We start from the raw sequence: 26,561 nt of genomic DNA, 5'->3' as shown, positions 1-26,561 counted from the left end.
TCTGCTTGTCCACGGGCTGAACCAGGCCGACAGGCTGCTTATGGCTCACTGCATACAGGAGAATACGTTGTACAACGATTTGCATATGCTATTCAAATATGGATCCAACAAACAAAACGTATCACGTTACGGTACTTCTTCAGAGAGTATATATTGATATTTTACATAAAACGATCCCATGGAAGCCCATTTCTGCCACTGTGATGAAATTAAGATTTAAGATTAAGTCATAATTCTGAGATACTATCTAATTATGACTTAACTATCTCATAATGTCGAGATAGTAAATGAAATAGTATCTCATCATTATGAGATAGTTAAATCATAATTATAGTTAGTTAAATCATAATTCTGAGATAGTTAAGTCATAATTCTGAGATAGTTAAATCATAATTATGAGATAGTTAAGTCATAAGATAGAAAATCGAAATTATGAGATCGTTAAATCGAAATTATGAGATATTTGAGTCCTAATTCTGAGATAGTTAAATCATAATTCTGAGAATTCTGAGATAGTTAAGTCATAATTCTGAGATAATTCTGAGATAGTTAAGTCATAATTCTGAGATAGTTAAATCATAATTCTGAGAATTCTGAGATAGTTAAATCATAATTCTGAGATGGTTAAGTCATAAGATAGAAAATAGAAATTATGAGATAGTTAAATCATAATTCTGAGATAGTTAAGTCATAAGATAGAAAATAGAAATTATGAGATAGTTAAGTCGAAATTATGAGATAGTTGAGTCATAATTATGAGCCAGTATCTCATAATTATGACTTTGTATGATTCTGACCTGATAAAAATAAAAATAAACAATACTTGTGTCTGTAACAATTATAATAAAAAATGGAACAAATTACATTTTTTTTTTAAAAAGAAGCAAATTATAAATTATTCCAAGAAACTGTTGCGCCAGTCCTGGTCCTCACTGGTTTGGTCCACTCCATGTGACATGCTGGTTTGGCCCCCCCCCATCCCAACCGATGACTCACGTGCGGAGGCGGGGCCTCCACTCGGGATCCGCCGCCGGAGCCCCGTCCCGTACGACTCACTTGCCCCGGACCCGCTCAGAAAAGCTGCCTTCATCCCGACGACCAGCTTAAAAAAAAAAACACACACACACAACCGTTTCACGTTTGTTTTACGCCTCGTTTACAATGTGAAGAAGAACATGGCCGGGACAAGGTAGGCTTCTTCTTGTTTTTACTCTCAACTTGCATGTCGAAGCGTTGAACTGGAGAAAGTTTCGACGCCTGGAGCTCGGACGGTCGCCTCGCTATCAACCCCGCCGCGGACAGCAGCTTCCCGTGGGGTGGTAGACAGAGAGAGCCCCGGTCCCCGCTCGACGCGCACCGTCCCGTCGTTTCAAAGTTAGCTGAAACAATGTGAGACACATTCCGTCACGTGAAGCCGTGAGCGGTTCACGTGCAACTGGAAATGTAAATTTAGTTTTTTGTTGTTGTTTTTTTTTTTTTTTTTTACAAGCGGCGCGGCTGGTTTTTAAAATTTAATTTAGCGTTGCAACACAAGCGCGAGGGCAAAATGAGATAATTTTGACACTTGGAAGTAAAGTTGTGTCGGAGGGGGTCACGTTAGCTGCAGCTGTGGGGGGGTTGTGGGGTGAGCCTAGTTTCTGCCTTCATCTATCATCCGCAGACCCCCCCCCCCCCCAAGTCTCTGCTGTGGCTGAGAAACCAGCAACAAATGTCCCTCAGCCCATTTGTTGCTCTCCATTTTTTTTTTTACTGGTGGAGGGTAACTGGGGCTACTGGATTTGATCCCCACATGTTGAATTTCTTCACCATCTGCTTTTACTGCTTTCATCGGTTTCTTGAGACAGATGGTTTGCTTTAGTCCCTTTGCAGCCTATTTAAAGCTACTGAGATGAATGGGATAAGCTACTTTCCTTCTTTGTTTTACTGGTTTCCAGTGCTACGACTTTGTATATATACTTCAGACTGAATGGCTTTTAAGGGCTCTTGCTGAATTTTTTTTTAGATGTATTTAATGTCCTCATATTATTCCTCCACATGCGTGTGCCTCCTCTTTAAATACTGTACGCCGGGGTTGTTGTTGTTAAGCTGCCCAGACAGATGCCATTTATCTCGCCCGAAGCGGTTACTTTGGCACGCCACGGCCAACCGGACTTCCTGGGTGGAACGGTTTTTGCCATCTCCCTCTCCAGCCGGCGCTCAATCTGAGGACGGCGTGCTGTTGCTTTTTATGCAGAGGCGTTAACTCCTCTTATCAGCACAGTCGAGAGAGGGCAGGGTGGCTGGGGACGAGACAATGGTCCATTCGGCGGGGCCTCCCTCCTTAAATGTGTCCGCCATTCATCTCACAATAGGATGCTGTCTGGCCGCTGGCTCTGTTTGCTCACGAGGGAAGACGGACGACCGGCCCGTGCGTTACCCTAAAAAAACAGATTAATCAAACCTGTGTCTTTTGACAAGGACCGGACAGGATGTCCATCCTACGGAGGACTTGACAACCGTTGAGAGGGAGTGATTTTTGAAGCGTGTGCTCCAGTGACAGCGGCTTGTCGTTAATAATATAGCGTCTCATAAGCTTCGAATCCTATTTTTCCAGCTCTCATCCACTTCTTCTCTGCTTTCTGTACTACAATCGTAGTTACGCCCCTGTGGATCAGCGCTCTTAACGCTACACACGCACACTTTTCATCTGACTTTTAATGAGGTTGAAGTGATTTGGAATGTACCTGTACAGTCACCATTTTTTAATCCGTTCCTCTTGCAGCGATTTTAAAAAGGCTGGTTTTACTTCCCGGCCCACGGCTTCAACTTAATGCTAAGAGTGCTGATCATCACTCACGGGCATTACAGGGGATAATAACTTGGTCCTACGCCCCACTCGGCTGTAACCACAGACAAGTAATCTGCTTCCAAAAGAGTTGAACAAGTCTAAGTGGTTGTAGTGAGCAGTCAGTGCAAACCTGGAAAGAGCTGAACACAAATCTCAAAACCACATAAAACGGAGTCACTGCCCACAGAAATGTAGCGCTGAACAGACGGTGACGAAACACCCCCCCCCCCCCCCCCCCCAACCCCACCCCCCCCACAGACCCAGAGCTAACATCTTCACCAGACTGCTCTGCACTCTTAAGCCTGCAGGGCCTGTCGTCTGCACCTTCACTTCCTCCAGATGACAATCCGGAGGCTTCTTTCCTGTGTGGCTCCTCGGCTCTGGGATTAGACTCTGGCCTTGTTTGTCTTGTCAGCAGCAGGGTGGGATTTTGGTTGGGGGGGGGGGGAGAAATAAAAATGAAGTTACAAATGGCGGTGGTTGGCAAGCCGGTCCGATACTAATGGTAAATGTTATTCTGGCAGCGCGCAGAACGCGTCTTTCATTTTTTCACATGTATGACCCCCGAACGGTCCTGACGAGATAACGTTTGGACAATGAATTCTGGGGGTTATTAAGCACAATTACATCCTAATAGGGTTCATTCACTTCTCTTGTTTGGACAAGTGACCCCATTGTTCCTCCCCCGACAGCTGGTGTGTGTGTGTGGGGCAGAAAGGCCGGCCTGGTTGTGGTAAACACCCTGATCCCGTCCTCGGCCTCTCCTGCACATGCTCACTCTCGTCCAGAGTCTCATCTGGCCTGAAACGTCCACCCCCCCCGCCCTGTGCGCTGGGGTGGATTTAAGGAAGGATCGGGACTCCTGTTTGGTCAGGCTTACCCCTATAAAAGGGAATTTATTGACCCCGTCACCGAGGGGGGGGGGGGGTCTCAGACAGAAAGCGACTGTTAGGAAGAGCGGTGAAGGGGTCGGAAGTTCTCAGCATTTCTGTTGGAGAAGCGAGGGTGGCGGGGACAAGACAATACTCTCCATACAGGAATCTCAGAGCGCTGCTTGTCTGCAGGCCAGTTTTGTAGGCGGATCGCAGCGAGGGTATGCAGAAGTAACATTCAAGGCCGCCAACACCAAAGCGGTCTGCCCGGAACCGGTGACGAGGTGGGCATTCATTATTATCTCCCGTTCGCACGAAAGAATCGGTTTGTTGCGGTGAATTCACTCGGGCCATGTAAAATCGCGAGTTGGAAAGCGGCATGGGAAAGACTAGCTTCGCTGAAGGTGGCTGAACGACCTTGTGAGGTCCAGTCTGATCGGTGCCAATGGAGGGGGGAGGGAGGGGGAAGACCGTCTCTAGTTCTGGATCGGGGGGCAGCTGTTGAAAGGGGTCATCCCAGACCTCGCATACACTTCCCGGGCCCCTCCCCTCCGCAGCTCCTGATTGGCTGGGTCCCCCTGTTTGGAGGCACCACAGAGAGTTCTCGTTGAATGAAGTCTGCCCGTTGATCTGACAATAGTCAGCATTGTCCCCGGTCCATCACAGGCTTCAGAATAGGGTGCATTTCACAGGCTTTGTAATGCATATGAACGTGAGTCATCACAGGACATTCCTGTTAACTAGGTAACCACTTTTTCACCCTCTATTCCCAGCGAGCCTACAGATCCATGTACAACAAGAAACTGTTGTCAAGGGAAATCTTTCTGACATCTCGATCTGATCGGTGTGTTCATGTGGCTGTCTTTCCCAGGCGAGCAGTAGCTTAACCCTTTTGTAGTCCTTGTTGCTGAAGACAGACTGGGACTGTGCAGAAGGCATTAAAAAAAACATTGCATCCGTTTGTATTTGTTTTTAAAATAAACCCCGTGTCCATCAGTGGCACACGTTTGTATAAGCCAAACGTATATAAGCACACAGACCAAACTGGATCAGCTGGTTCTTGGGGTTTTTACTCGCGTTACTCAGACCTGTCAATCACGCCATTCTCAGTCGATACTACGATCTTAAGTGTATTTACTCATCTTCACTGAGCAACGGTGACATTTCAGACGAGGACGGTTGGGTTTGACTTTCCAGGAATTGGCAGAGAGGCAGTGTTTGCTTCGACGGTGTGGAAGTTGCCTTTTTTCTTCACCCTTACTGCTGCCGCAAGACACGGGCCTCCAATGTGTCAGAGATGCAACACTTTCCTTTCACGTCTGGCTCATCATGGCACCGTAAAGTACCCCCCTCTGCTCTTTCAGATCGGTACTGTCACACAGTCCAAACGGCTTGTGAGCGTCTCATCTGTGTTGTAGGCCCTTTGGCTTGTGCACGCCTGGCTGTTTGGTGTTCAAGCGCTTCACCTCTCCTCCCCTCCTCGGCAGTCTGCAGCCGGTGTCGGCCCGCTCCATCGTGTCTTGCCGTGAAAGACGACCCCCGAGCTTGTTTGCCAATGTCGGCACACTAGGCGTGAGGAATGAACACTGACAACTGCTGCTGAGGAGGGGGGGAGGGGTGAGGAAAAAGTTAGAATTTTAGGCCATGTTCCCATTAATGTGGTTGAAAAATATGTTTATGTCAACACTACAAATCTTTCTAATCACATCAAAATGCCCCCAAAAAAAGAAAACTGTGATAACTCACTTTGTTTCAACACAATCTCAAGTCATAAATATAAGAAGGCTTGTGGTTATGCATCCATTCAAGGTCTCATTAATCAAGTTCTTGTCCATTGATTTTGCATTGCCCCTTGGATAGTCTGAATTCTATAACCGACTCTGCAGCCTTTTTATGCAACTTTGTTTGTTTGTTAAATTGAATGCAAGACACGCACACATTCACACACACACACACACAGACACACACACACACACATTCACACGGTGACCAAATAGTCCCTGTTTGACCGACCTCTAACCCCCGGTGACATGGCAGGAACGAGAGGTGTTGAACAAAAGGGCCGAAGAATGTGTGCGTGCGCGACAGGTGCAGGGCTTTTTTTTTTTCTTCCCCCCCCCCCCCCGGTTGTCCTGGAGGCCTGGGCGGAGTCTAGGACCCGATCCTGCACAGACAACCCACGTAAGCCTCGCCCCGGCTCTGTTTCCAGCAGGTTACAGGAAACAAACATGGAGCTGTGCTTCTGATGGGGACAAAATGAGATCACATGTGATCACTGTCCACAAACGCCACCTGCAGTGGATACATGGAAACCCGTCGGCGTGGAAACGCAGCGGCCCGAGCTGACCTATCCTAAGTGGGTCGACTTTGTCTCGTGTGCGGCGCTGCCTGGTTTACGGTTACCCCCGCCGTTAGTCACAGCTGCCGGGACCGCCGCCAAGCACCCGGTAGTCGGTCCCCGCTCTTGTTTTTCCAATATTTAGATAAGCGGGTTGCCTAGCAGCCATGCTGAATAGACTTTGTACATGATTTATACATAATCAAACAGAGGTCTGCTCGAGGCGGAGCGCTCCCTGTATTATATTGAGTCGCAGGTCTCTGCTTGCCCTGAGAGGGTACATTACCACTGGTTCCTCATTGTTACTGTATTTTTGATGGTGTCGTGTGCGGCCAGGTGAGTTTTTAAATTCCTTCCTCTTCTCTGAGAAATCACTTATTTCGGGGGGGGGCAGTATCTGAGGAGAGAGGCTGTTTTGATGTCTCTAAATAGAAAATGGCAGGTCTGTAAATACACCTGCCAGCATGGACCTGGGACTTTATTTACTTTATGTTGTTGCTGTGCCTGGTGAACAGAGTGCTACGGTTTCCTGAATGACTGGCAGGCCCTGTGTGAGAACTCGGTCCACAGGGGACGGTCACAAGCAGCGTTGTTGGTAGAAGTCAGTCCGAATTGGTAAAGCTGGCTCGCTATCAACTCACCTCAACAAGTATGTGGACAAATTAATGCTGTGAATCCCTCCCCCCATTTAGCACAGCATCTGAAGGCGTCCTATCTGTCCATCAGAAATGGCACGAAGCTGCATTTCAGACATTACTAGATCATCTGATTAAACACTGCGACCGTAGTTTGTTTGAGACGCCACACACAAAGTGTCTGTATTATTTATCTCTTTGACGAAATCAATAACCACACTGCTATTTGAGTTGAAATATCCAAAGCTGGACAATGACACACTTCTTGCGGCGCTATTTCTAGTGAATGTATTGTCCGGTCCTCTGTGCTTTCCGCTCCTGGGAAAAGTGCCATTTTCACTTTTGGCGTTGGGTTTGAACAATGGGTCAGATTCCATGAGCTGTGTTCTGTTTCCCTCACTCTGGGAAACCGCTCCGTTTAGTTATTTTTGGAGCGAACTGTAAATTGTGGCGGGTTTTATCTTCAGTATTTCTTCTTTTTAGAAGGAGACCGTTGGCCCATTGGGAATGGGAGAAACTAACTAGATGGTTAAGAAGGTGTGCACGTCTGCGTGTGTGTGTGTGTGTGCATGTGTCTGTGTTGGCCTCTCGGCCTCTGTGGCAGGGTCTGTTTGATGAGATCTGTTTCACTTTGACAAGCTTTATTTTTAGTCTTCGTGGAATATCCATATGCCGCTGAAGCATCAAAGACCCTGTGTGCCGTGGGAGAGCGTGTTATTACACACACGAGCAAAGAGGACATTGTATTGGATTTGTCACAAGGTGAACAATAACCTTACTGTAGGTCAGCTGATTCTCAGTGAGGGACACCGTTTAAAAAACGAGACGAAGAACCGGTCCTGTTCATATTCAAGAACGCCTTGTGTTACATCGACGTTCCTATCGATGAAGAGAATCTGTAAAGTGCCGCTCCTGGACTCTCTGTGCTCCTGTCGGGTTCTGTTTTTAGCACCACCCAAACCCCCAACACAGGTCTGTGGCAAGTCTGCTTCAATTAGACTGAGTTTCCCCAGGTGTGTCTGTGTTTTTAAGTTCTAATATAAAACATTTCTGTTCTCGTGCACACTGCATTCCAAACCATGTATGAACATTTGAAGCATGTGGCGGGCTGCTCTATACCAGAGAATCACCTAAAGCCGAGTATGCTGGAGTTAATTTTACGACTTCTCACCTGAAATGCACAGCAACTGGGATGGTCTTTGTGAGTGAGAAATATGTACTAATGGGTAGCTTTACGGTGGAAATAATTATATTCTAAATGTGGAGAAATATAAGCACGTCCGCCACCCTCACCCGGTAAATTCTGCGGATGACAAGCGCCCTTTTGTATTCGACAAAGCCGTGTAATGGACATCACTCCTGTTGTTTGAGTACTCCCTAAAGGGATGTTCCAGGAACGTCCGAACCTGAACACCGGTCCGTCTTCCTGCTTATCTGGTCGTGTCAACAGAGCCCAGCCGGCTCGCTCTCAGCTCTAACGCCTGTTTATTTACTCAGAGGGAACAAGTCCAGCAGTGCTGCTGAACTCGTCAGCTATGGCCTCCGCAGGTGACCCTCGAAACCCCCGGTTTCCTGTTGGGGTGTTCAGGACACGGTCTGTGCTGGTTTCCCCCTCTGTCGTGGAGTTCAGGGGCGCACGGCCTCGGCGTCCTGTCACTGCATGCTCATCGGGGATTGGTTCATTTGGATTCCCGCAGGAACACTTTTATTTCCAGAAAGAGAGAGAGAGAGAGAGAGAGCGCCGACAAACACCGATCTGAAATAACAAGGAATGCAGCATGGAGAGATCAGTTTCTCAGAGTGGGAAGGTCTCCTGTTTGGAGGCCGGGAGCAGTCAAAGGATGTAGGCTCTGGTATGTGGGGTGGTGTTGACTGTTTGGCCTCCGCTGTGAAAAGCCCCATTATTCGTGAGGCTTCCCTCCCGTAAAGTGTTGCGAATCTAATCAGTCTATAAGTCATCTTCTGATCGGCCTCGTTGTGACTGGGAACACTATTCTGCTGTATTCAATCCACCCCCTGCAACACAAACAAACACATTCACACATTTTGACACTTACACTTTTATTTTTTTAGGGGCTGATTTAAAAACGCAGCATAAACCCACCTACCACGTAGCGTCCGCTATAGGACTACTTGCCCGGTGCGAAGGATTAGACCAGATGGCTTCCCAGCATAGAGTACTGGCACACAATGGGAAGACCGTATGTGAAAGGCTCCTATATCCTCTCCTTGCTCTTTCTATGTTTACCTGTCTGTTAAATCCAAACTATGGAGAGACAGGTGCTGGCAGCGCATACGAGAGCTGCAGATCGATACGTCACGAGCCGGTAGGTCCAAGTCGCTCGGTTAAAAAGGAGAACAGCTGTCGATCCCAGCGAGTCGTCCCAGTGACATTGTAACCCTGGCAGACCTGACTGGCATCCCTCTCCGTTTCTATTTCTGAGCCCATGGGTTTGCACACCCAAGGTCGATTTGGCAGGCACACCGAAAAAACCCGAATGCGGGTATATGTGGTGGACATTGTGGGCTGTCCTAGCTAAGCTCCGTGCCCCTCGCTGGTCATCGCAGGTATCCTGGGCAGCAGGCTCCCTGTCGCAAACAACCGTGATGGGGAGAAGAAAAAAAGCTTCTCTGTCCTGAGAAAGCTGGGAAAATATCCAAACCCGTGTCGGATTGTTGTGACACTAATTCCTCCCCACTGCTACTTCTCTCAAAGATACTCGGCTAGAGTTGTGTGGGACACTAAAGAGAAATGACCTAACCTAGCCAAAACCCTCGAGTGGTATGAGAGACATGTAAGGAGCGTGGTAATGTTATATTTTGAGTCCTTTCTCCAGCTCTGATCTCGACATCTCGCTGGCTGTTTGTAGTCTCCCTGTTCCCACATGGATTTGCTGGCACAGTTGAGGCCTGCATCAGGGAACTAGATCAAAGGAAACTAATGGAGCCCACTAAAGACCAGCATGACCTGGATGACTGCGGTCCTCGCTTGTTTGTCAGACACACATTTATTGACCTTGATTTTAATGTAGGTGGCTACAGCACATACCTGTTGTTATATGATGCAATTGCAATGCGCCACACGCGTTGTTTAACACGCATAGAGGGCGTCCCATTATCTCTTTGAAATTCAGTTAATGTTCTCCCTCCTATCTGCATGTGTACTTTCCCTGCTAACTGGGTGGTTTCTCTCTATTTTGGCACCTCCCATCTCCTATTTGTTGTCTGTGTATATTGTGCTGAGCTGACCGTTGCCACTCTTCTCGGTGATTTGCATTAAGCTCGATGGTCTTTTGCGTTAGTGGCACTCGGAGCGTCTGGTTCCCCTTTGGGCCCTTGCTGACTCCCTGCCCTGGTGTCTCACTGAGAGTCCACCTGTTCCCTTATTTAGGAAAACGCACCATCACCCCTGCTGCTTTGTTGCCTACCAAAGAGATGACATCATTGCTGACACACACACAAACATGAACACTCTCCATATGGGCATTGTTGGGCCTCGCCGTCTGTCAACCAGTGTGAGTTGTTTACTGCGCGTCGAGCTGATTAATACCGAGGCGTTACCTCTATTGCGACATAGTATCCCGTTGCTGGATAATCTGTTAATACCTTTGCCTTGTTTCTTCTCATTCAGCGCTGATTGGGTGGAGATCCTGGAGCCTCGCTCCCGCGAGCGCATGTATGTGAACCTGACCACTGGCGAGTGCGGCTGGGACCCCCCGTTGAACGTTCCTGTCCGCCAGGCCGACGGAAACCAGTGGTGGGAGCTCTTCGACCCCCAGAGCGGCCGATTCTACTACTACAACTCTACCGGGCGCCGCACAGTCTGGCATCGACCCCAGGGAGCTGATATTGTGCCCCTCTCCCAGCTGCAGGCCATGAGACGGTGCAGCGAGGCCAAGCGTGCCGGAGGGGGCGGCGTGGACAGGCCCAACCATGGGAGTATCGGCAGTGTAGGGAGCCAGGGGCGCTTCACGCCGCTGCCCGAGCAGGACGGAGACGGCCCTGTCCCCAGAGCTCCGGAGGCCAATGAGGAGACTGTCGACCCCGAGCTGGACCCCGCCGTGGACAGCAGATCGCAGGGAGACGGGAGCAGCGCCGACAATAGCACGGAGGGCAGTAAAGACCAACCGAGGTAAGCCCGACCTTCAGTAGCCTCTGCAGTAAATCTGGGAAGGAAATTGTGCTTTAATCGTTAATGGATCAAATTACCAGGAGAAAAGTAAGGAAATGTGATAGTCATCGCAGCATGTGGCTTAGTGAGTCGTAATTACTTTCAAATGCTTCTGCTGTGAGAACTTGCAGGATTATTTAGACTTTTGACCACTCGGTTTCGTTCTCTCTTATCTGACATGCCATATGTCCCGTGTTTCCATACCATCGCCTGTGAACCGCGCTCAGCCATTTCAGCAAATTGTTGGGGGGGAGGGGGGAGGTCAGTCCCCCCCATCCTCACGCTAGGACTACTGGTGCAGAGCGGCCCCTAACAGTAAGTCATTCAGAGACCCCGTCATGTGCTCGGCATTGCGGCCTCGTTCAAACCACCGTCTCTTCCCTCCGAGCCAGATTCCAGACGTGCCGCTTGTGTTTCTCCTGGCACGGGGCCACCGAGGCCGTCTCGGTGTCCTTCTGTGTGCTCGCCACCACCACCAGCAGTCCAGCGCTGCTCCGATGCTCAATTCATTTTTCCGAAAACAAATCTCGGGCGCCCCCCCCCCCTCCTCCCCGGGCCATTAAAGACTAGAACGCCTCTTATGGGTGTGAGCTTAAACGCGCATGTGAGAGAGTGTTGTCTGTGCTTAATGGCAAGCAGAACCGCTGCATTCCAGCTGCGTATAAACAAGGCAAACCCTGCTGGGTTCTCTCTCACGGCGACTGTGGCTCTCCGGTTCCTCCTGGCTCTTCTTGTACCTCACCGTGGCCCTTAGGAGGGGGGGGGGGGTCTCTCCTCTGACCCTCCGAGCCTTTGGGATTACGTTTTAGATGGGGGGACTAATTGGTCAGCCATGGCTGTTGAATGACACCACTGGAGGCCATGTGTGTGTCACCCAGTGATTCAACCACTCTTTTCTGTCTCCCCTTAAAACAATGGCCAGCTGTGTTCCTCAGAGGAAGGCTGAGGGGGGTCTTTAGCCCACAGAGGCTTGATACTCTCCTCGGCCATATAGCCCTCCACGTGCTCACCGGCCTCCATCTTTCAATTAGAAAACCGCCACAAAATGCGCAAAGATGGTGGTATGTGACGGCTCAAAATGGATGAAAACAACCATGTTTGTTTGCAGCTGGTGGCCCGCCTCATCGATAATAACAAGGATGAAGGAGAAAGTTTAAATGAAGAGTTGGAAGGGTTTTACATTGGTCTGCGGTTAGCTAATTGTTCTGTCCCACCCAAATCATGGGAGTGTTGAGGGCGGGGAGGGGGGGCTCCCTCCCTCCCTCCCTCCCATGAGAACATCCTCTTCTTTTTGCTCATGCTACTGCCGGTCATAACTTTGTGTTCGTACCATAGAGCAATGGGGTGTTCCTTCGTTTACAGTTGCTCTGTGTTTTATTTGATCGTCTCGGCTTTGTTAGACATGTCGTGGCATGTTCTTTTTTTTTCTCCCTTCTCTCTCTCTCTGTGAAACGTCAGCAGGGATTAAATGTTATTACGTTGTGACCTTTTGAAAAACAATGCTGTTCTCTGTGGAGATGGGACAATCCCAGTTCTTCCAACGGCAGTTTCCTTTTTGTTTTGGGCTATTAATAAATCTGTTCATTGCTGATGGAAGAGTTTTCACACAACACGCCCTTGCCTGTTATTCTGAGCACTGGTTGGTTGGTGCCGCTTCCTGTCCCCGTCTTTGTAAAGCTAATATCATCTTTTTTTCCTCCCCATTTGTCTATGTTCAGTAATACAGAAGCGCACTTTTGGAGGCCTTGAGTGTCAAACCTGTTACTCATTGGCCCAAGTCTTATCGCACGTCCTGGGAATCTCTGGGTACTTTGAGCCTGTGGAGCTCATCAGGGAAGTACCGTGTTCTCCAGGAGGTAAACATGTCAGTCACATGTGGTTGTGGGCACAGGAAACTGAAGCGAACTCTCTTTCCATGATGTGGGTGTTTGCAGATCAACTAGCTTTTGGACATCTGTATTGAATTTCACTTTTTTTCTTTCTTTTACGTGTCTGTGTGTTGTTATCATCAACCGACATCTGCATGGGATTTCACCATAGACGGTGTGTGTGTGTGTGTGTGTGTGTGTGTGTGTGTGTGTGTGTGTGTGTGTGTGTGTGTGTGTGTGTGTGTGTGTGTGTGTGTGTGTGTGTGTGTGTGTGTGTGTGTGTGTGTGTGTGTGTGTGTGTGTGTGTGTGTGTGTGTGTGTGTGTGTGTGTGTGTGTGTGTGTGTGTGTGTGTGTGTGTGTGTGTGTGTGTGTGTGTGTGTGTGTGTGTGTGGGCTCCTCTCCACTGAGTGGATGTTAAAAGTCTGCTGAGGACACGTGACGGCGCGGTGCAAGACAACCCAGGGGTGACCCGCGGTGGTTCACATCGGGGTCACGGCACTCTTTTGTCTTACGGGCCGGCCCCCGGGGCGTCTATAAGGGACCGCTAAAAGGAACAAAGGGTTCTCACTTAAAACCCGTTGTCCCCCAGGGTCAGCTGAGAGCCTCCTCTAAGCAGTAAGTCTCTGTACGCTGAATGGAGAAGAACACCAGATCACTTGTGTGTTCCCTCTCATGTCGCTGCCCGTAATGATACAGTGGTGCACCCAGCATTCAATCTAAGCTGACATCGGACACTTAAAACTCTCTCTTCCTGATCGTCGACTGGCTTTGTTTTTCTTTTTTTTTCTTTTTTTTTTAAAGATTCAGAAAGAGTTCTGCCTCTGTCTGGGTTGTTTCTCGTGCTCGTAGCGAGATTCTTCAGCTTCTGCTTTTCACGAGTGTTTAGTCAAAGGAATGTAGGTCTAATTTTAGTCTGACTAATGTAGAAAAACCTCTACTCGAAAGTGTCTGATGATGCATCCAAAAGAAATAAAAACTGTTTTGAGGAAATTTAATACAAAATATAGTTTTTTAAATAAAATATGCATGTGAAAGCAAAAGTGTGTATATCACACTTTTGCTTTCACATGCATATTTTATTTTTAAAAAAAATAAAAAATATATATAAAAAGCCCAAACATTACGAGTCATGTCAGAGGTGCATCACCAGCGGGTTCATTTAGGAAACAAGGGGGCGTCTTATGGGGGACATAAAGTTTTAAAAGTTGTTTAATGAGTCACGTTGTCTGCGTGTTTACTCTGAGAGCGCAAGCTTTTCATCTCCCGCCACAAACGTCTTTACGCACGCTGCAAAGACGTGTTTTCATCTGCGCGCTCCTGGTGTGGTGAGCTCATTTTCAGCCCTTTCCAGATGGCTGTTGTAAGGCTGCCTATATTTATTTATATCTCCTTTCGCACTTTGAACCGGTGATCCCGTTACGTGCCGACGCGCTTTGGTCTCGTTAACGGTGGCGACGTCCTTTTTTTATTTCTCTGCGCTGCTTTTCTCCACACGTCCCCCATGTTTCCATCCCTCTTCTTTTTTCTTTTTTGTGTAGGCTTCAAGTTTATGGTATCCTCAAGCACTAGATCACAGAGGCACAGTTTTCACGAGCGGGGTATCCGAACCCTTTTTTGTTTTTATTTTAGCGCTCATTGAAACTTCTCCGTCTGGTGCTGCGGTGAGGTAGAATATCTCCAGTGTTTTCATGAAAGACCAGTGGCACCGCATGTGAACTGCCTCAGCTGACTTGCAGACATGGTATTTATCAGGGTGCTTCTTCCAGGTTTTCCACTCGTATCCATTTCCAGCGGTAATGACGGTTGTTGTTAACTACCGCACCGTGGTCTGCTCCTTTTGTGTCCCTGATCCTATCTCTTGAGACTTGAGACTGGGTGGAACAGGTTTTGTGCGTGCGGTCCAGTTTTAATCGCGTCATCCGAACTCGTGTGCTTTTAATGGGATCTGCCCCTCGCAAGAAGAGCTTCAGATGCACTTTCAAATTCCAGAGGCGGGGGTCTCTCTGGAATCCAGTTGGGTTTGGCCTCATCCTGTCCCTTGAAAAAGCTCCTAGTGGCTGTCCTCTAGCCCGGCCCGGGAGCCACAGACATGCACAACTGGTAGACATCTTGGCTCAGAGGAGGGAGGTGCATCACTTCAGCTGTTGCGGGACAGCTGGCTCTCTGGAGGGGCCTGACAGGAACCAGGGGGGTTGGGGGGGGGTCCTACCCGCTTCGCCCTCATTTCATTCTTCTGCTTGATACTCTTATGACCAATTTGTTCAAAAGCGAGCAGAGAACTTGGCTCTGCGCGCTGGCGACGGTGTCCTCGGCGAGTCCTCTTTTGTCTTTTTCGGTTTCCTTCCCCTACGCAGTGAGCCCATTGGTTTGTGCTCTGAGGTGTTTGTGCAGCAGAAGCTTGGCCTGTGCGACCCCATTTCCTCTTCCTGTCCAGCTAGTGTTAATAATAACCCCTGTTTTTCAGACCCCTATATTCCCAGAGGGTATATTTAATAGCTTCAAAATCCATATCCCTCTCCGCCAACGTGACTCAGCTGATGGCTTTTCCAACTCCGGTTATTCCAGGCCGTAAGGAGAGACATCTGCTGACAGCAAGGTCCCCGTAGTATATTTAGTTGGTTATTGAGACGACCCGACCACAGCAATATTCTGAACAGTGACAGAGGTCTCTGGGACCGTTTGTGGATGTGAGACACCAGAGCTGCTGAGGCTAATTGAGATTTGCTGACTGTTAAGTTGATTTGCTGCCCCACCGGCCAATCGGATTAACCTGCTGGTTTCCAAAGGGCCTCTTGACTTCATTTTATCGCTCATTTCTCTGTCTTCCTAAAGGGCTCACATGCTAGCTCCGGGCTCTGAATGAAAGGGGGTTCGTGGGTGCATATGTGGAGCGGTGGGATAGGTGTGTGTGTGTTTTAGTGTGTAATGAGGTGTGCTTGAGAAGTGGTTGAAAAGGAGTTTATCTCCTCGTAAACAGCGAGAGATTTGGACAAATCTGATGGGGATTTACACTCCCAGCAATAATGATCATGTCTCTTTTAGCCTCTGTGATGAATTGCTGTCCGTAATCCACCTTCAGCTAACATTCAACGCTTGGCAGGTCGGCTACTAGCAGGCGACGCAGACACGCCCTTTCCAAACAACTTCTTTTTCATTGTAGCTGGAGTAAAGTCCAGGCCTGTTCAGTGTTACGTAACGTGAGGTTGAAGATGGCCGCTTCCCTATCATCTTTCTCTCCCCCCGATTGCCGTTGTTTACAGAGGCGTCTCCATGACGATGGCACAGCCATGCATTGTGTGAGGCTCCCCACACTGCCACAGAGGCCCCTGAATGAGCCCTGAGGAATGCCCGCCTTCCCGCTCATTCCCTCGCTGCACTCTCCCACAACTAATCCCTCCCCCCCCCCCCTCCCCTCTCCTCATTTACACATGCTCACACCCTCCTCTTGTCTCTCTAGCTCTGTTGTCCTCCCCCCCCCCCCCACCCCACCCCACCAATAGTCTCCCCGCCCTCGGCCTGCTGCAGTTTCTCACCATTGCAGTTGTCTTTGTCCCCCTACAGGTTTGGGGTTTGTAATCATACTTTATTTGGTTGACCCGAGGTTTACTGATATGCAGGTGGTGTTCTAGCTGTGTAATGGGATTAGAGGAAAGAGATCGAAGACGCTGCCGGGCCTTACCGTTGGAGTTGGCTCCCGGCACTCTTTGAGCATCGTCCCAAACTCCCTGCTGGCCGCCAGCATAATGTGCCCGAGCTGGAGGGGGTGAACATGCTAGGCCTTTGCTAATCCTCGGTGGGACAATGGTAGGCAAACAACAGAGACAAAGCCAAACAAAATCCCTCTACCGACACCGAGAGCTGGACTTCCTCACAGGCCTATGAATGTGTTCTGTTTCAGTCCCTGAAGAATAGGTTGTTTAATGTTTCTACTGCGTGATATCATTTAGTTCAGTTTGTCCGGACAGGAAGGAATAGTCGAGCCGCTTCCAGTGTTGTGTGTTTTTGGAGATAAAGCATCTAAGGGCCTACATGGGTCCAAGGATATCGAATTTCCCATGTAGGATGTGAAACTTTTTGTAAAGCTGTATATAAGCTCCATATAATTAAGATTTAGCTCACACTTCCGGCCTGGGAGAGCAGTGTGTGAGCATCGCATGCGGTATTTCCTGTTTGTGTTACACATGGGGAAGCCCTCTCTACGACCCTCCAGAGGACCTCCTTGGACAGGAAGTAGTGGTCACTAATATCTCAGGGTCGGTCCTCGTAAAGTACGTCACCCACCCACCAAGAACATAGACGGATTCATGTGTTTTTTTTACAGTCCGCCATTACACGTTCAGAAACCCCATGTTATGTGTGAGCAAGGTTTGATGCCTTTGTGGATAACGGAAGGGGAATTTGATTATTGTGGTTTCACGTGTGAGGTCCGCTGCGTTCTTTTGGCCGGCCAATCGTGAGCGAGGCCTTGATGTTTCACACGTGAGCTGTTCCTGCCGTAGCAAATCGGCGCTAAACGGTCGGCCGCTGAGGTGAGAATGATTTTTTTTTTTTTTTGGAGCATTTTGTATCGCTTCCTCCCGCTCGACAGGACCGGAGTGAGAAAACATACACCGCTTCAAAGAGGGCAAACAGTGGCTTCTCATGTTTACAGCGGTCACCTATCAACCCCCTTCCCCGCCCCGTGTCACCACACACACTCGCACCAGCTCGTAACTACTAAACCGTGGCGGTTTTGGGGGATGGGGGTGAATCACGGCCGTCAGAAGCTTCTCGTCTTCACACGTGTCTGTCTGTGTTATTTAGACAGTAAACTTTTCTTGATTGGTCTCGGTGAGGTGGGGGCCCTGGAGCGTTCCCCAACGGCACACTGCTTGTGGCAGGCGGCCCTGGCGCTGTGCCAGGTGGCTGACATCCAGCTGTTTATAGGCCCTGTCGGGATGGCGGCTCAAAGATGGGGGGGGGGGGGGGGGGCTGTTTACATTCAAACCTGCTGAGGTGGTGTGACTCACTCTATAGATGGGGGTGGCACACACAGAGAGAGAGAGAGGGAAGTTTACCGTTGGCTCGAGGACCTCGGGGGAATTGTTTTAGCATTGTTCCAGGGAGGAGGGAGGAGGGGGGGGTGTTACTCCGCCTCCTTTCCTCCTCCCTCTGCGTCCTCTTCCTCTTTCTGCCGTTGCAGCCCGACCCTCCACTTCGTCGTAGTGCTCTTCTCGGAAAAAGGGAAGCCTTTGAACACCGGCTACTCCACTCTGACCTGTGTTTATGTTCGGCTTCACGAAGGGCAGAAGCACCGAATGTTAAGCAGGGGTCTGAGGGAGGGAAGGTGAGTCTCCTTGGCGATGACGTCAAACGTCTCGAGACTACCCGTCTGACCTTTTATTGATTAGGAAGTCTGCCGAGCCTCACGTGTGACTCACTGTGTCCATGGTCTATGTGGCATAATGCCCACTTTAGACACACTCACTGGTTTTAAAAGGGCACGTTTTTTGATCAGTCGAGGCATGAAAGGTTCTGCTTGCAGTGGGAGGTTATGAGGGGACGGCCCAGTGCAGGGCAGCGGGACCGGATTGATGGCAGATTGTTTTACGTCGCCGGGATTAGCAGCGGGCCGTTGGGTTTGAAGTTAGCGCGGCCGCTCAACCAAAAGAGAAGAATTAACCTTTGGACCCGAGTGCAGATATTCTCACATGTGAACCACTGCAGGCCCGGACTCCTCCCGGATCGACCTCTTTTCATGTGGCCTGCTGGTTTACGGGCCACGTGTTGATTTCAGATGGCTGATTTTCATGCCACGGGATGGAACCGCCATTGGCTACCAGCAATCGTTTTATTACACTGTGTATATTCTCCAGACCCAGTCCCACATGTTGGAAGTGTGGCTGAGTTTCAGTGAGATGTTCTGTGTTCAGTCGCTCTGCGTTTTTTAGGCACTTGGTCCGCACACACTGGAGTTATTGTCTCGGGGGTTTGACAAGGCGACTGCGACTGCCAGGCTAAAAATGGAGTTTAGTGTTTTTGGAGTTCAGCGAAATGTTTGGGAGAGGAATTTGTGGATTGCTAATGATTTTTCTCAGCCCTGTCAGCTTTTAGATTTTTTTTCAAAAGGATGAAATATAGCGAAGGACTTCCTGGCTGTACATGATTGGATATGATAATGGTCCTTTTATGGCCCCGTTTGTTGACTTTTAGTTGTTTGTTTTGACTCTTAATATTTACTTTGTGTGCTCTGATGCCAAATCTCATTCTGGTTGTGTGTGTGTTTTTTTTGTTCTCTCTTTTAGGGATGCCTCTCAAAGATGGCAGCCTGCACCTGGATCTAAGGCAGCCATGTTGGTGAAAGTGAACAGCATGAGCCGTAGCCAGCCCATTCCAGCCTCGCCGCCGCCGCCGCAGCAGCAGCCGCCGCAGCAACACCTCCAGCACAGTGCACACAGCAAAGCCAACACCTTCACCCTGCACCCATCCGGCAACAAGCCCCAGGGGGGACACTTAAACACTACCCAGGGATATAAAACTGCCCCTTCTGGCAAAATCACCACTGACGCACGTCAGGCCCATCACCTGAGAAAAGCCAGCAATGGCAGCTTCTGTTTGGTGACATTAGACGGTAGCCATCCCAGTCCACTCCTTCACAGGGCACAGACCAGCACACCGTGCCCCGTCTCACCCCAGTATGGCTGCACTACCCCAATCTATGACGAGCCAGTGTCTGAGTGTCCCATATATGACGAACCCCCGACTGACATGGAGGTAGAGGGGGCGCACCTGTACAATGGACCTCCTCTGTCTCGCCTGACACCTACCCATAGCCTCCAAAAACCCAGACACCTCCAGCACCCTGGTTCTTCTCATTCAGGGTCCAGACACAGGAGGAATCCCTCTGCCTCTGACTACAGCCCAGCTGGTCTGGAGTGCATCAAGCACATGATCAACGTGGACCCTAAACAGGGGCTGCTATCCGGCTCTCCTGTACCCACACGTAGCCCTTCCCCTACCTCCAGGCAGGATCCGGTCTCGACCCAGCCACATCTCCAGCCCCAGGCCCACTCTTTGCCCCAGACTCGAGCGCCGTTGAGGGACAGAGAGCCAGGGACCCCAGGCCCAAGTACACTGGACAAGAAGCAGAGCTGGCGGGTCCTTGAGGCCACTGTCCAGCGCGCCATGGAGGCACGACACAGCAGGCAAAGCAGCCAGGCCTCGCAAGACTTCCCCTCCTCTACCCCCCAGGCCACAGCAAACTATCAAGACTCTGGTTACTCCACCGGCCCCTCTCCAAGTCTGAGAAGAAAGAGCAGGAGGCGGGTGGGAGCCGGTGGTGGCGCAGGAGGCCGGCCGGGGTCGGTAGGCAGCAGCGGGGAGCTGTGCGCCCTCAACGAGAGGCTCATGGCCGAGATGAGGGAGGTGGTGAGTCGCTCCAACACCATGAGGGAGGTGCGAGCTGGGCTGGATCCGGAAATGGGGGAGATGGTGGTCGTACCCCTGACGCGCTCCCCTGCCGACTCACTCCGGTGGTACGGAGGAGGGGGTTCAGCAAGCAGGTGTGCATCACGGGAGGAACTCACCGGGGCTCCCCGGTCACTGAGCAGGGCTGGCATCCCTGCGCTGACGCCTCTGGAGATACCAGGGAGGCAGAAAAGGACCTATGAGAAGGTGGACACCTTGGAGTTGAGTGTGAATAGCCAGGCCAGCCTGTCCTCGCCAGAGACCCCAGGGCCGCCCTCCCAGGTAACGTGTGTGTGTGTGTGTGTGCTTTGATTACTGATGTCTCTCCAGTTTAGAGAATAATTCAGTCTCAATGTGTCATTCCTCAATAAAGCATTTGTGTATTATGGGAATATGCAGCTGCTGCTTCTGTATTGCGTCTGGTCCCTCAGAGAGTTGGGAAGCAGAATAATTTGTCACAATGTGGGACTAATTATAAACATCCCTTTTGGCTACAGGGTGAGATCAGACAACACAACAGAGTTGGTTGTACTTTGACTTACAAAGAGGGGCACACAGAGGGAGGCCACGGTGGTGGTGGCTTCTCTTGAGATCTCCAAACCCCATACCTCCATATTACATTATGGTGTTTTTAGAAGCACCTCTGCAACTATAAAGAATGAGTGTTCCACAAGCAGCCGTGGGACGAACACAGGAAGGCTAATCCGTCTCTTTTAAAGAGAACACTGAGCATTTTTTGAGTGATGCCTTTTTATGTTCCAATCTTGAGTCCCTGAATGCCCCACAGGAATGCGGACAATGCTGACTATAATGGCCACAGTCCCAGCATTACCTGTCATCCTGTTACCACCGTCCATCTGCCTTGCACTGCAGGTACTGTGTACTCGCGTGCCAGCTCTGTGCTTGGGCATCTGGGGCCCATGCCAGGCCAGAGAGATTCAGGACATGGCTTCCCTTGGTCAGGAAGGAGGGCCACTGTGGCCCATATGGCCCAGGCTTGGCAGGAAGAGGAGGAGGAGGAGGAAGAGGAGGCGGCAGGCTGGTACTAAGGCGTATTGGTACCACTGTAGATTAAGCATGTTAAACAACAGCCAAGGAGCACTGAGCGGGCCCCCTAAGTCTGTCCTGGAATGTTCTTCAGACCTGCTGATATATCATACACACACACACACACACACACACACTCACAGATTATGACAAGCTATGTATGAGCAGCTCTATATTTCCATATTTGAACATTCTGTTCTTGCTGAAGGACCTTTTTGAGCTGTCTCGTTCAAAGGATGCACTGAAACAGTCCCCTTCCCCCAAAGAAAACATGAATAATTCATGTTTTTAAAGTTGTTTCTGTTCATAGTGGAACTAAATGACCGTCCTGTGCTCGTGCATCTGGAAGCTATCTGTTAAACAGTGTAATTTACCGAAAATAGAAGTTTACATTCCCATTCCATGGTTAAAACATGTGCTTGCATTTGATCTTCTGGAGTTGACCTCTGTCACCCGTTTCTATAAAGAAAACCAAAAAACGATCCAGTTTGTAGGACTGTAAAGATTCTCTGCCAAAGCATCTGCTCCATTTCACCCCGAAACCAAAATGCAAAGTCCAGCTTGTCTGGCACTCGTGATATTACATCAGGGTCTCGTCGAAAAGACCTGTCAAAGAGTTTTATGTCCCATTTATAAATTTGAGCTTTGATTCTGGCTCGAGTTTGGTGTTGTTCCTGGCAAAAATCTGGGTTACTGGCTTTCTCTATTAATGGAGTTTGAGGTGCTCCTTACAGACGTAAACGCCACCACGCGGGGTCACAGGGAGGTGGAGAGCGTAGCGTTGGTTTTTGCAGGGTAGGGTGAGCCTGGTGTGGGGAGGGGGGAGGGGGGGTAAAGACTGAAGCCACCATCTGGCCACCTGCTCCTGAGGCCAGAGTTGATGAGGGTTTGGGGAGATTTCTTTCCCGGTTCTGGCATCAGGAAATGAATGCCTCCCCCGCTCCTCTTCCTCTTCTCCTCCATCTCATGTCCACCTCTTGTCCCCCTGCAGGAGGGCACCCTTGAACTGCAGGCTCAGTTGGAGAGCAGGAAGAAAGGCATGGTGGATGGGCGCACCGCTTCCCTGGGCCCTCACCGCCCTGCCAACCATGACAACAGGGAGGGAGGTGACGGGGCAGGAGGCAGAGCGAGGGGGTCCTCCTACCAGCTCTCCTACGCCACCCTGCGGCAGCCCCCGCCTCCCAACATGGGCATGGAGGACTGGGCCAGCAAGCACCTCAACATGCACACGCAGGGCCTGTTCCGCCGCCGCGTCTCCATCGCCAACATGCTGTCGTGGAACCGCGGGTCCATCAAAAAGCCCATGCTCGTCACCAGCAACCGCGCCGTCCGCAAGGAGGCCTGCGAGATGTTCAAGCTGGTGCAGGCCTACATGTTGGACCGGCCCTCGCGCCTGGACCGCCGGCACTGCGTCCTCCTCATCATCACCAAGTGCTGGGACATGCCGGGGCTGCGGGACGAGCTGTACGTGCAGCTGGTGAGGCAGACCACGGGCAACGCCACCCCCAGGAGCTTGGCGGCCGGCTGGGAGCTGATGGCGGTCGGCCTGGCGTTCTTCGCCCCCTCTCCCAAGTTCCGCTGCTACCTGGAGGGCTACATCCAGAGACACACGGAGCCCACCAGCGACAAGAAATGTGAGTCTCAAACTGAGCAACAGGGTGGGTCAACTTTCTTTCTTCTGCACCAGCCCGTGTTGTATTGTTTTTGATGATGAGCCCAATAGTCTGACTGTCTTTCTTCTGCTGTCTTCTGTCCCGCAGTGACTCAGTTCATATTGGAGCAGCAGGACCTAAAGCTGAAGAAGAATTCAAAGTCCAGAAAGAAGAGGAAACAGAGCACGGATGAGGACGAAGGTAGATCGTTTGTTCATTTACTCGGCCTACAGTACAAAATATCACTTTAAGTTTTTTTTTTTTTTAACAAGCGTATCGGTTTCACAGAGCACAAAGTAGGCGGGGGAGGAACTCCCAAATATGTTTTTATACTTTATTCAAAAGCCGGCCATCACAAGTCTTAACGTATCGCTCCCTGTAGAGTGACCGCTCTTGAGCGGGCTGGAAACATTTCACCGCTGTGCCGTTTGTCAGATGAGTACACGCTGATGTCCTCGCAGACACAATGAATGGGTTTAACAGAGAGTTCGGCTGGAAAAAAACAAAACAAAAATATGTAGGATGAGAATTTCAGAACGTTCTCCTCGCGCACAATGGACCACACTGTGAGTCACATCGGTGGCCTCTCGCTTGCCACTCGCGTGTCACACTGCCATTTAAAGGAATACCTACTCATCGGCCCGTGCCCTCATTAGCAGCCCACACAGCCCGCTCTGGTGGTGATGTCAGCCAATCATCTCACAGCAGACACCACAGCGGTGGCCTCACACATTGTCCTTCAGTGACTCCAGCTGACTTAAGAGCTGAGAGTCTGCGGAACGTTCCTGACTTATTCTCGAGGTCTTTTTGAGAAGGGGGGGGTCTTTATGAAAGCCAGCGAGAAGAGGCGGAAAAAAAAGTCTCACATATGCAAAAACTGCATAATGGATGCTGCTGTTTGCTTGATGGATTGAGGAGCTGGGACACTGTCTGACCAGAGGAATGAGCAGTTGGATGGGGAGTCACGTGTGTGATACGGAGGCCTCTTTTCAGGACAGACCAGGTCTTGGCTTGGAAAAGGACTTCTTTGGGCTCGGGGCCCAGCAAAGCGTTGGCTACTTGTTTTAGTGTAGACTTGTGTCGTAAACAATTCCCCGAGATGAGTCTGAAGTTGTCTCGTCGACAGTTTTTGTTGTCGAGCACATGTGTAGACGGGTGTCATGTTGTTCTCGGCCCGGTACAGTACACTCAAGCTCCTAATGAGCCCCTGTTTCTCCTGGGCTTTGGTTGTTGTTGTTGTTTTCATGCCATCAAACCTGGTGTAAATATAGACCACCGGTAGTGTTCAAACCCTTTTTTTTCCTTTGCTGCAGCAAAACGACTCTGCACTCCTGCTTTTCTGCGAGTGGGCGTATAGCCTCTGGTGTTCGGAGCCTTGGGGGAAAGAAATAGGCCACATTTGCCAAGATCAAGGTCTAATTAAACATAATTAACATCGAACTCGATCAGATTAGCTGCAGGGAGTCACCTGTTTGCCATCAATATTGGGCTGCAAGGAAACATGACTGTGGAAAGAGATGGGGTTTTTTTTCAACTGGTAGCAATGCCATATTTTAATGTGTGCACACAATGAGCCAACAATCAAGTGTACAGTATCTCCTAACTGCTAAAGGAGAGATCGGGTCTCGTGTCCCAACTCCGAGAACAACGTCGTTTCTCTTCCGAAATAGATCTGGACCCTACAGCGGCTGCAAAGACCAGGTAGCAGACGGGGGAGGGGGGAGGCTCTGAGTTTCTCATTGTCTTTGGAGCGCTCCATTTCTTTGTATGCTGATGAATCACCTGAACGTCGGCTGTGCAGACCGGATCCTGTCTGTGAAGCTTTTGTTCAGCAGCGGTAGTAAACCTTCCCCTCGGCCTGACGCTCTAACCCCCGCAGGCCAGAGTCCCACCGTCAACACGCCTCTCCAGTTACCACCGCCGGTCTCTCCCACGCTATGTGACATGTGTGGGAACAGAAAACGCTGTTTTTCATGTTTCATGTGGGAAAGAATTAAAAGTATTATTGTCTGTGTGTGTTCAGTAATTGCCTGAGGCTTTCGGGTGTTGCATATTCAGGACATAAAAGTGTGCGCCGTGTGTCTCGCTGACTTGAATTCTCCTCCGCCGTCCCACCCGCAGGTCTGCCCATCAGCACATACGCCAAGTTCTGCTATCGGAAACTGCAGAAGGTGGCGATCACCGGAGGCAAAAAGGTAAGGATAAAGAAATGAAACTTTCACGTGATGAAAAAAATATAGGACGCATGGTACCCTGAGTCACCCGAGGTACCGTCGACCGAGACACGTAATTACAGGCCCACTAAGACGTAGAGACGTAAACACAGAGCCAGTCATCGTAGCGCAGCTGCACACACACACACACACACACACACACACAGCCATGATTAGTGTCGCAGCCCCTGACACGCACGGGTAGTAAATCTCTCTCCTCTCCTTTTACCTCTCACCCCTCCAGGGTCTTCGCAAGCCCACCTTGGAGGAGATCGACCACAGCAGGCGGGCCATCGTCACGCCCTCCCTGTTCGGCAGTTCTCTGGAGGAGGTGATGGAGAGGCAGAGCGAGCTCTTCCCCGACAGGAAACTGCCCTGGGTGCAGGTTCAGCTTTCCCAGTACGTCCTGGCGCTGGGCGGGGCTCAGACTGAGGGCATCTTCAGGTAAGGCCTAACTCCTCACCTGCGTGCATCGACTTGAGCTACGCGTAAGAGAGGCGGAGTCTCGGAAATTAGACGGTGGATCTTTATGTGCCGTGTGTGTGTGTGTGTGTGTGTGTGTGTGTGTGTGCTTTTAATATGTGCATCAACAAATGAGCGTGTGTGTGGTCTCCTGTATCACTGTATTCCAGTGTGTGTGTGTGTGTGTGTGTGTGTGTGTGTGTGTGTGTGTGTGTGTACAGTACACACAGCAGAACAAACACAGCTTTGCTCCTGAGACCGTTTAATTTGATACTTCATAATTTGTTGTTTACGTTACTGCTTCAGCTTATGAACACGTGGGAATTACAAGGCCCCGTGTGTTTGAGAAGGAGTTTTCTCCAGCAAATGTACCATCTCGACTTCAGAGCAGCGCGTGTTCCTCTTCTACTGTTTTCTGTTTGGTTCCAAAGAAGTCCTGCAAACAAAGAACAGGCTACTTTCAGCCACATGTGAAGCCAATTGGGTGTGCATGAGTAACGAATTTTGCCACAGGGCATGAAGAATGTGTGATGGGTAGAAGTCGAGGTCCCCCTTGTGGCCACTGAGTGTAACTGTTTAGTTTTTTTTATCTTCTTCGTTTTCAGAGTGCCTGGAGACATTGATGAAGTGAATGCTCTGAAGCTCCAAGTGGACCAGTGGAGGATCCCAGAGAACCTCTCCGATCCCAACGTCCCTGGTGAGGACGGGTGTATTTGGCTCGTTTGTTATTGTGCGTCAGGAAAATAAGCCGTACGCGATTACTTTGGAATATGGCGATATTACTGTGTACTCGGTTCTATCTGTCTGCTGCATTTAGTACACTGCTAAAATGCAGCAAATTGAGTATTTTATTTATGCTTAAGTGGAAATTATTTTGCAATCGAGATCAAAAGGCAGGAATTTTTAAAGAAACTACGATATTTAAATTCGCTCAAATTGAAGAAATCCCTGAGAGCGACGTCGCAGGACTAAGAGCGTGTTTTGTCTCGTTCAGCCTCTCTGATGAAGCTGTGGTATCGAGAGCTGGAG

The 26,561-nt window shown here is 49.9% G+C and overlaps 1 protein-coding gene across 3 annotated transcripts in view; it reads left to right on the top strand.

The window, feature by feature from the left end:
- Positions 1-1,032: 1,032 nt before the first annotated feature.
- Positions 1,033-26,561, top strand: part of zgc:92107 (uncharacterized protein LOC492329 homolog) — a 27,709-nt gene continuing 2,180 nt past the window's right edge. The window contains exons 1-9 of one of the 3 annotated variants that reach the window (XM_034533148.1): positions 1,033-1,189; positions 10,304-10,804; positions 18,997-20,440; positions 22,197-22,839; positions 22,966-23,058; positions 24,979-25,052; positions 25,315-25,514; positions 26,138-26,229; positions 26,527-26,561. The exon at positions 26,527-26,561 is cut by the window's right edge and continues 135 nt beyond it. In XM_034533148.1, the coding sequence (XP_034389039.1) occupies positions 1,176-1,189; positions 10,304-10,804; positions 18,997-20,440; positions 22,197-22,839; positions 22,966-23,058; positions 24,979-25,052; positions 25,315-25,514; positions 26,138-26,229; positions 26,527-26,561 (3,096 nt within the window). In that variant the 5' untranslated portion in view covers positions 1,033-1,175. Of the gene's footprint in view, positions 1,190-10,303; positions 10,805-11,068; positions 11,159-18,996; positions 20,441-22,196; positions 22,864-22,965; positions 23,059-24,978; positions 25,053-25,314; positions 25,515-26,137; positions 26,230-26,526 lie in introns of those variants that run through there. The other 2 variants (XM_034533147.1, XM_034533149.1) reach the window with 2 other exon arrangements.

This window comes from Cyclopterus lumpus, chromosome 5, assembly GCF_009769545.1.
Source record: "Cyclopterus lumpus isolate fCycLum1 chromosome 5, fCycLum1.pri, whole genome shotgun sequence".
In the NCBI taxonomy this organism is placed as follows: Eukaryota; Metazoa; Chordata; class Actinopteri; order Perciformes; family Cyclopteridae; genus Cyclopterus; species Cyclopterus lumpus.
Note: the sequence above shows the minus strand (reverse complement) of the source record. Positions and strands in the feature narration are given on the sequence as shown.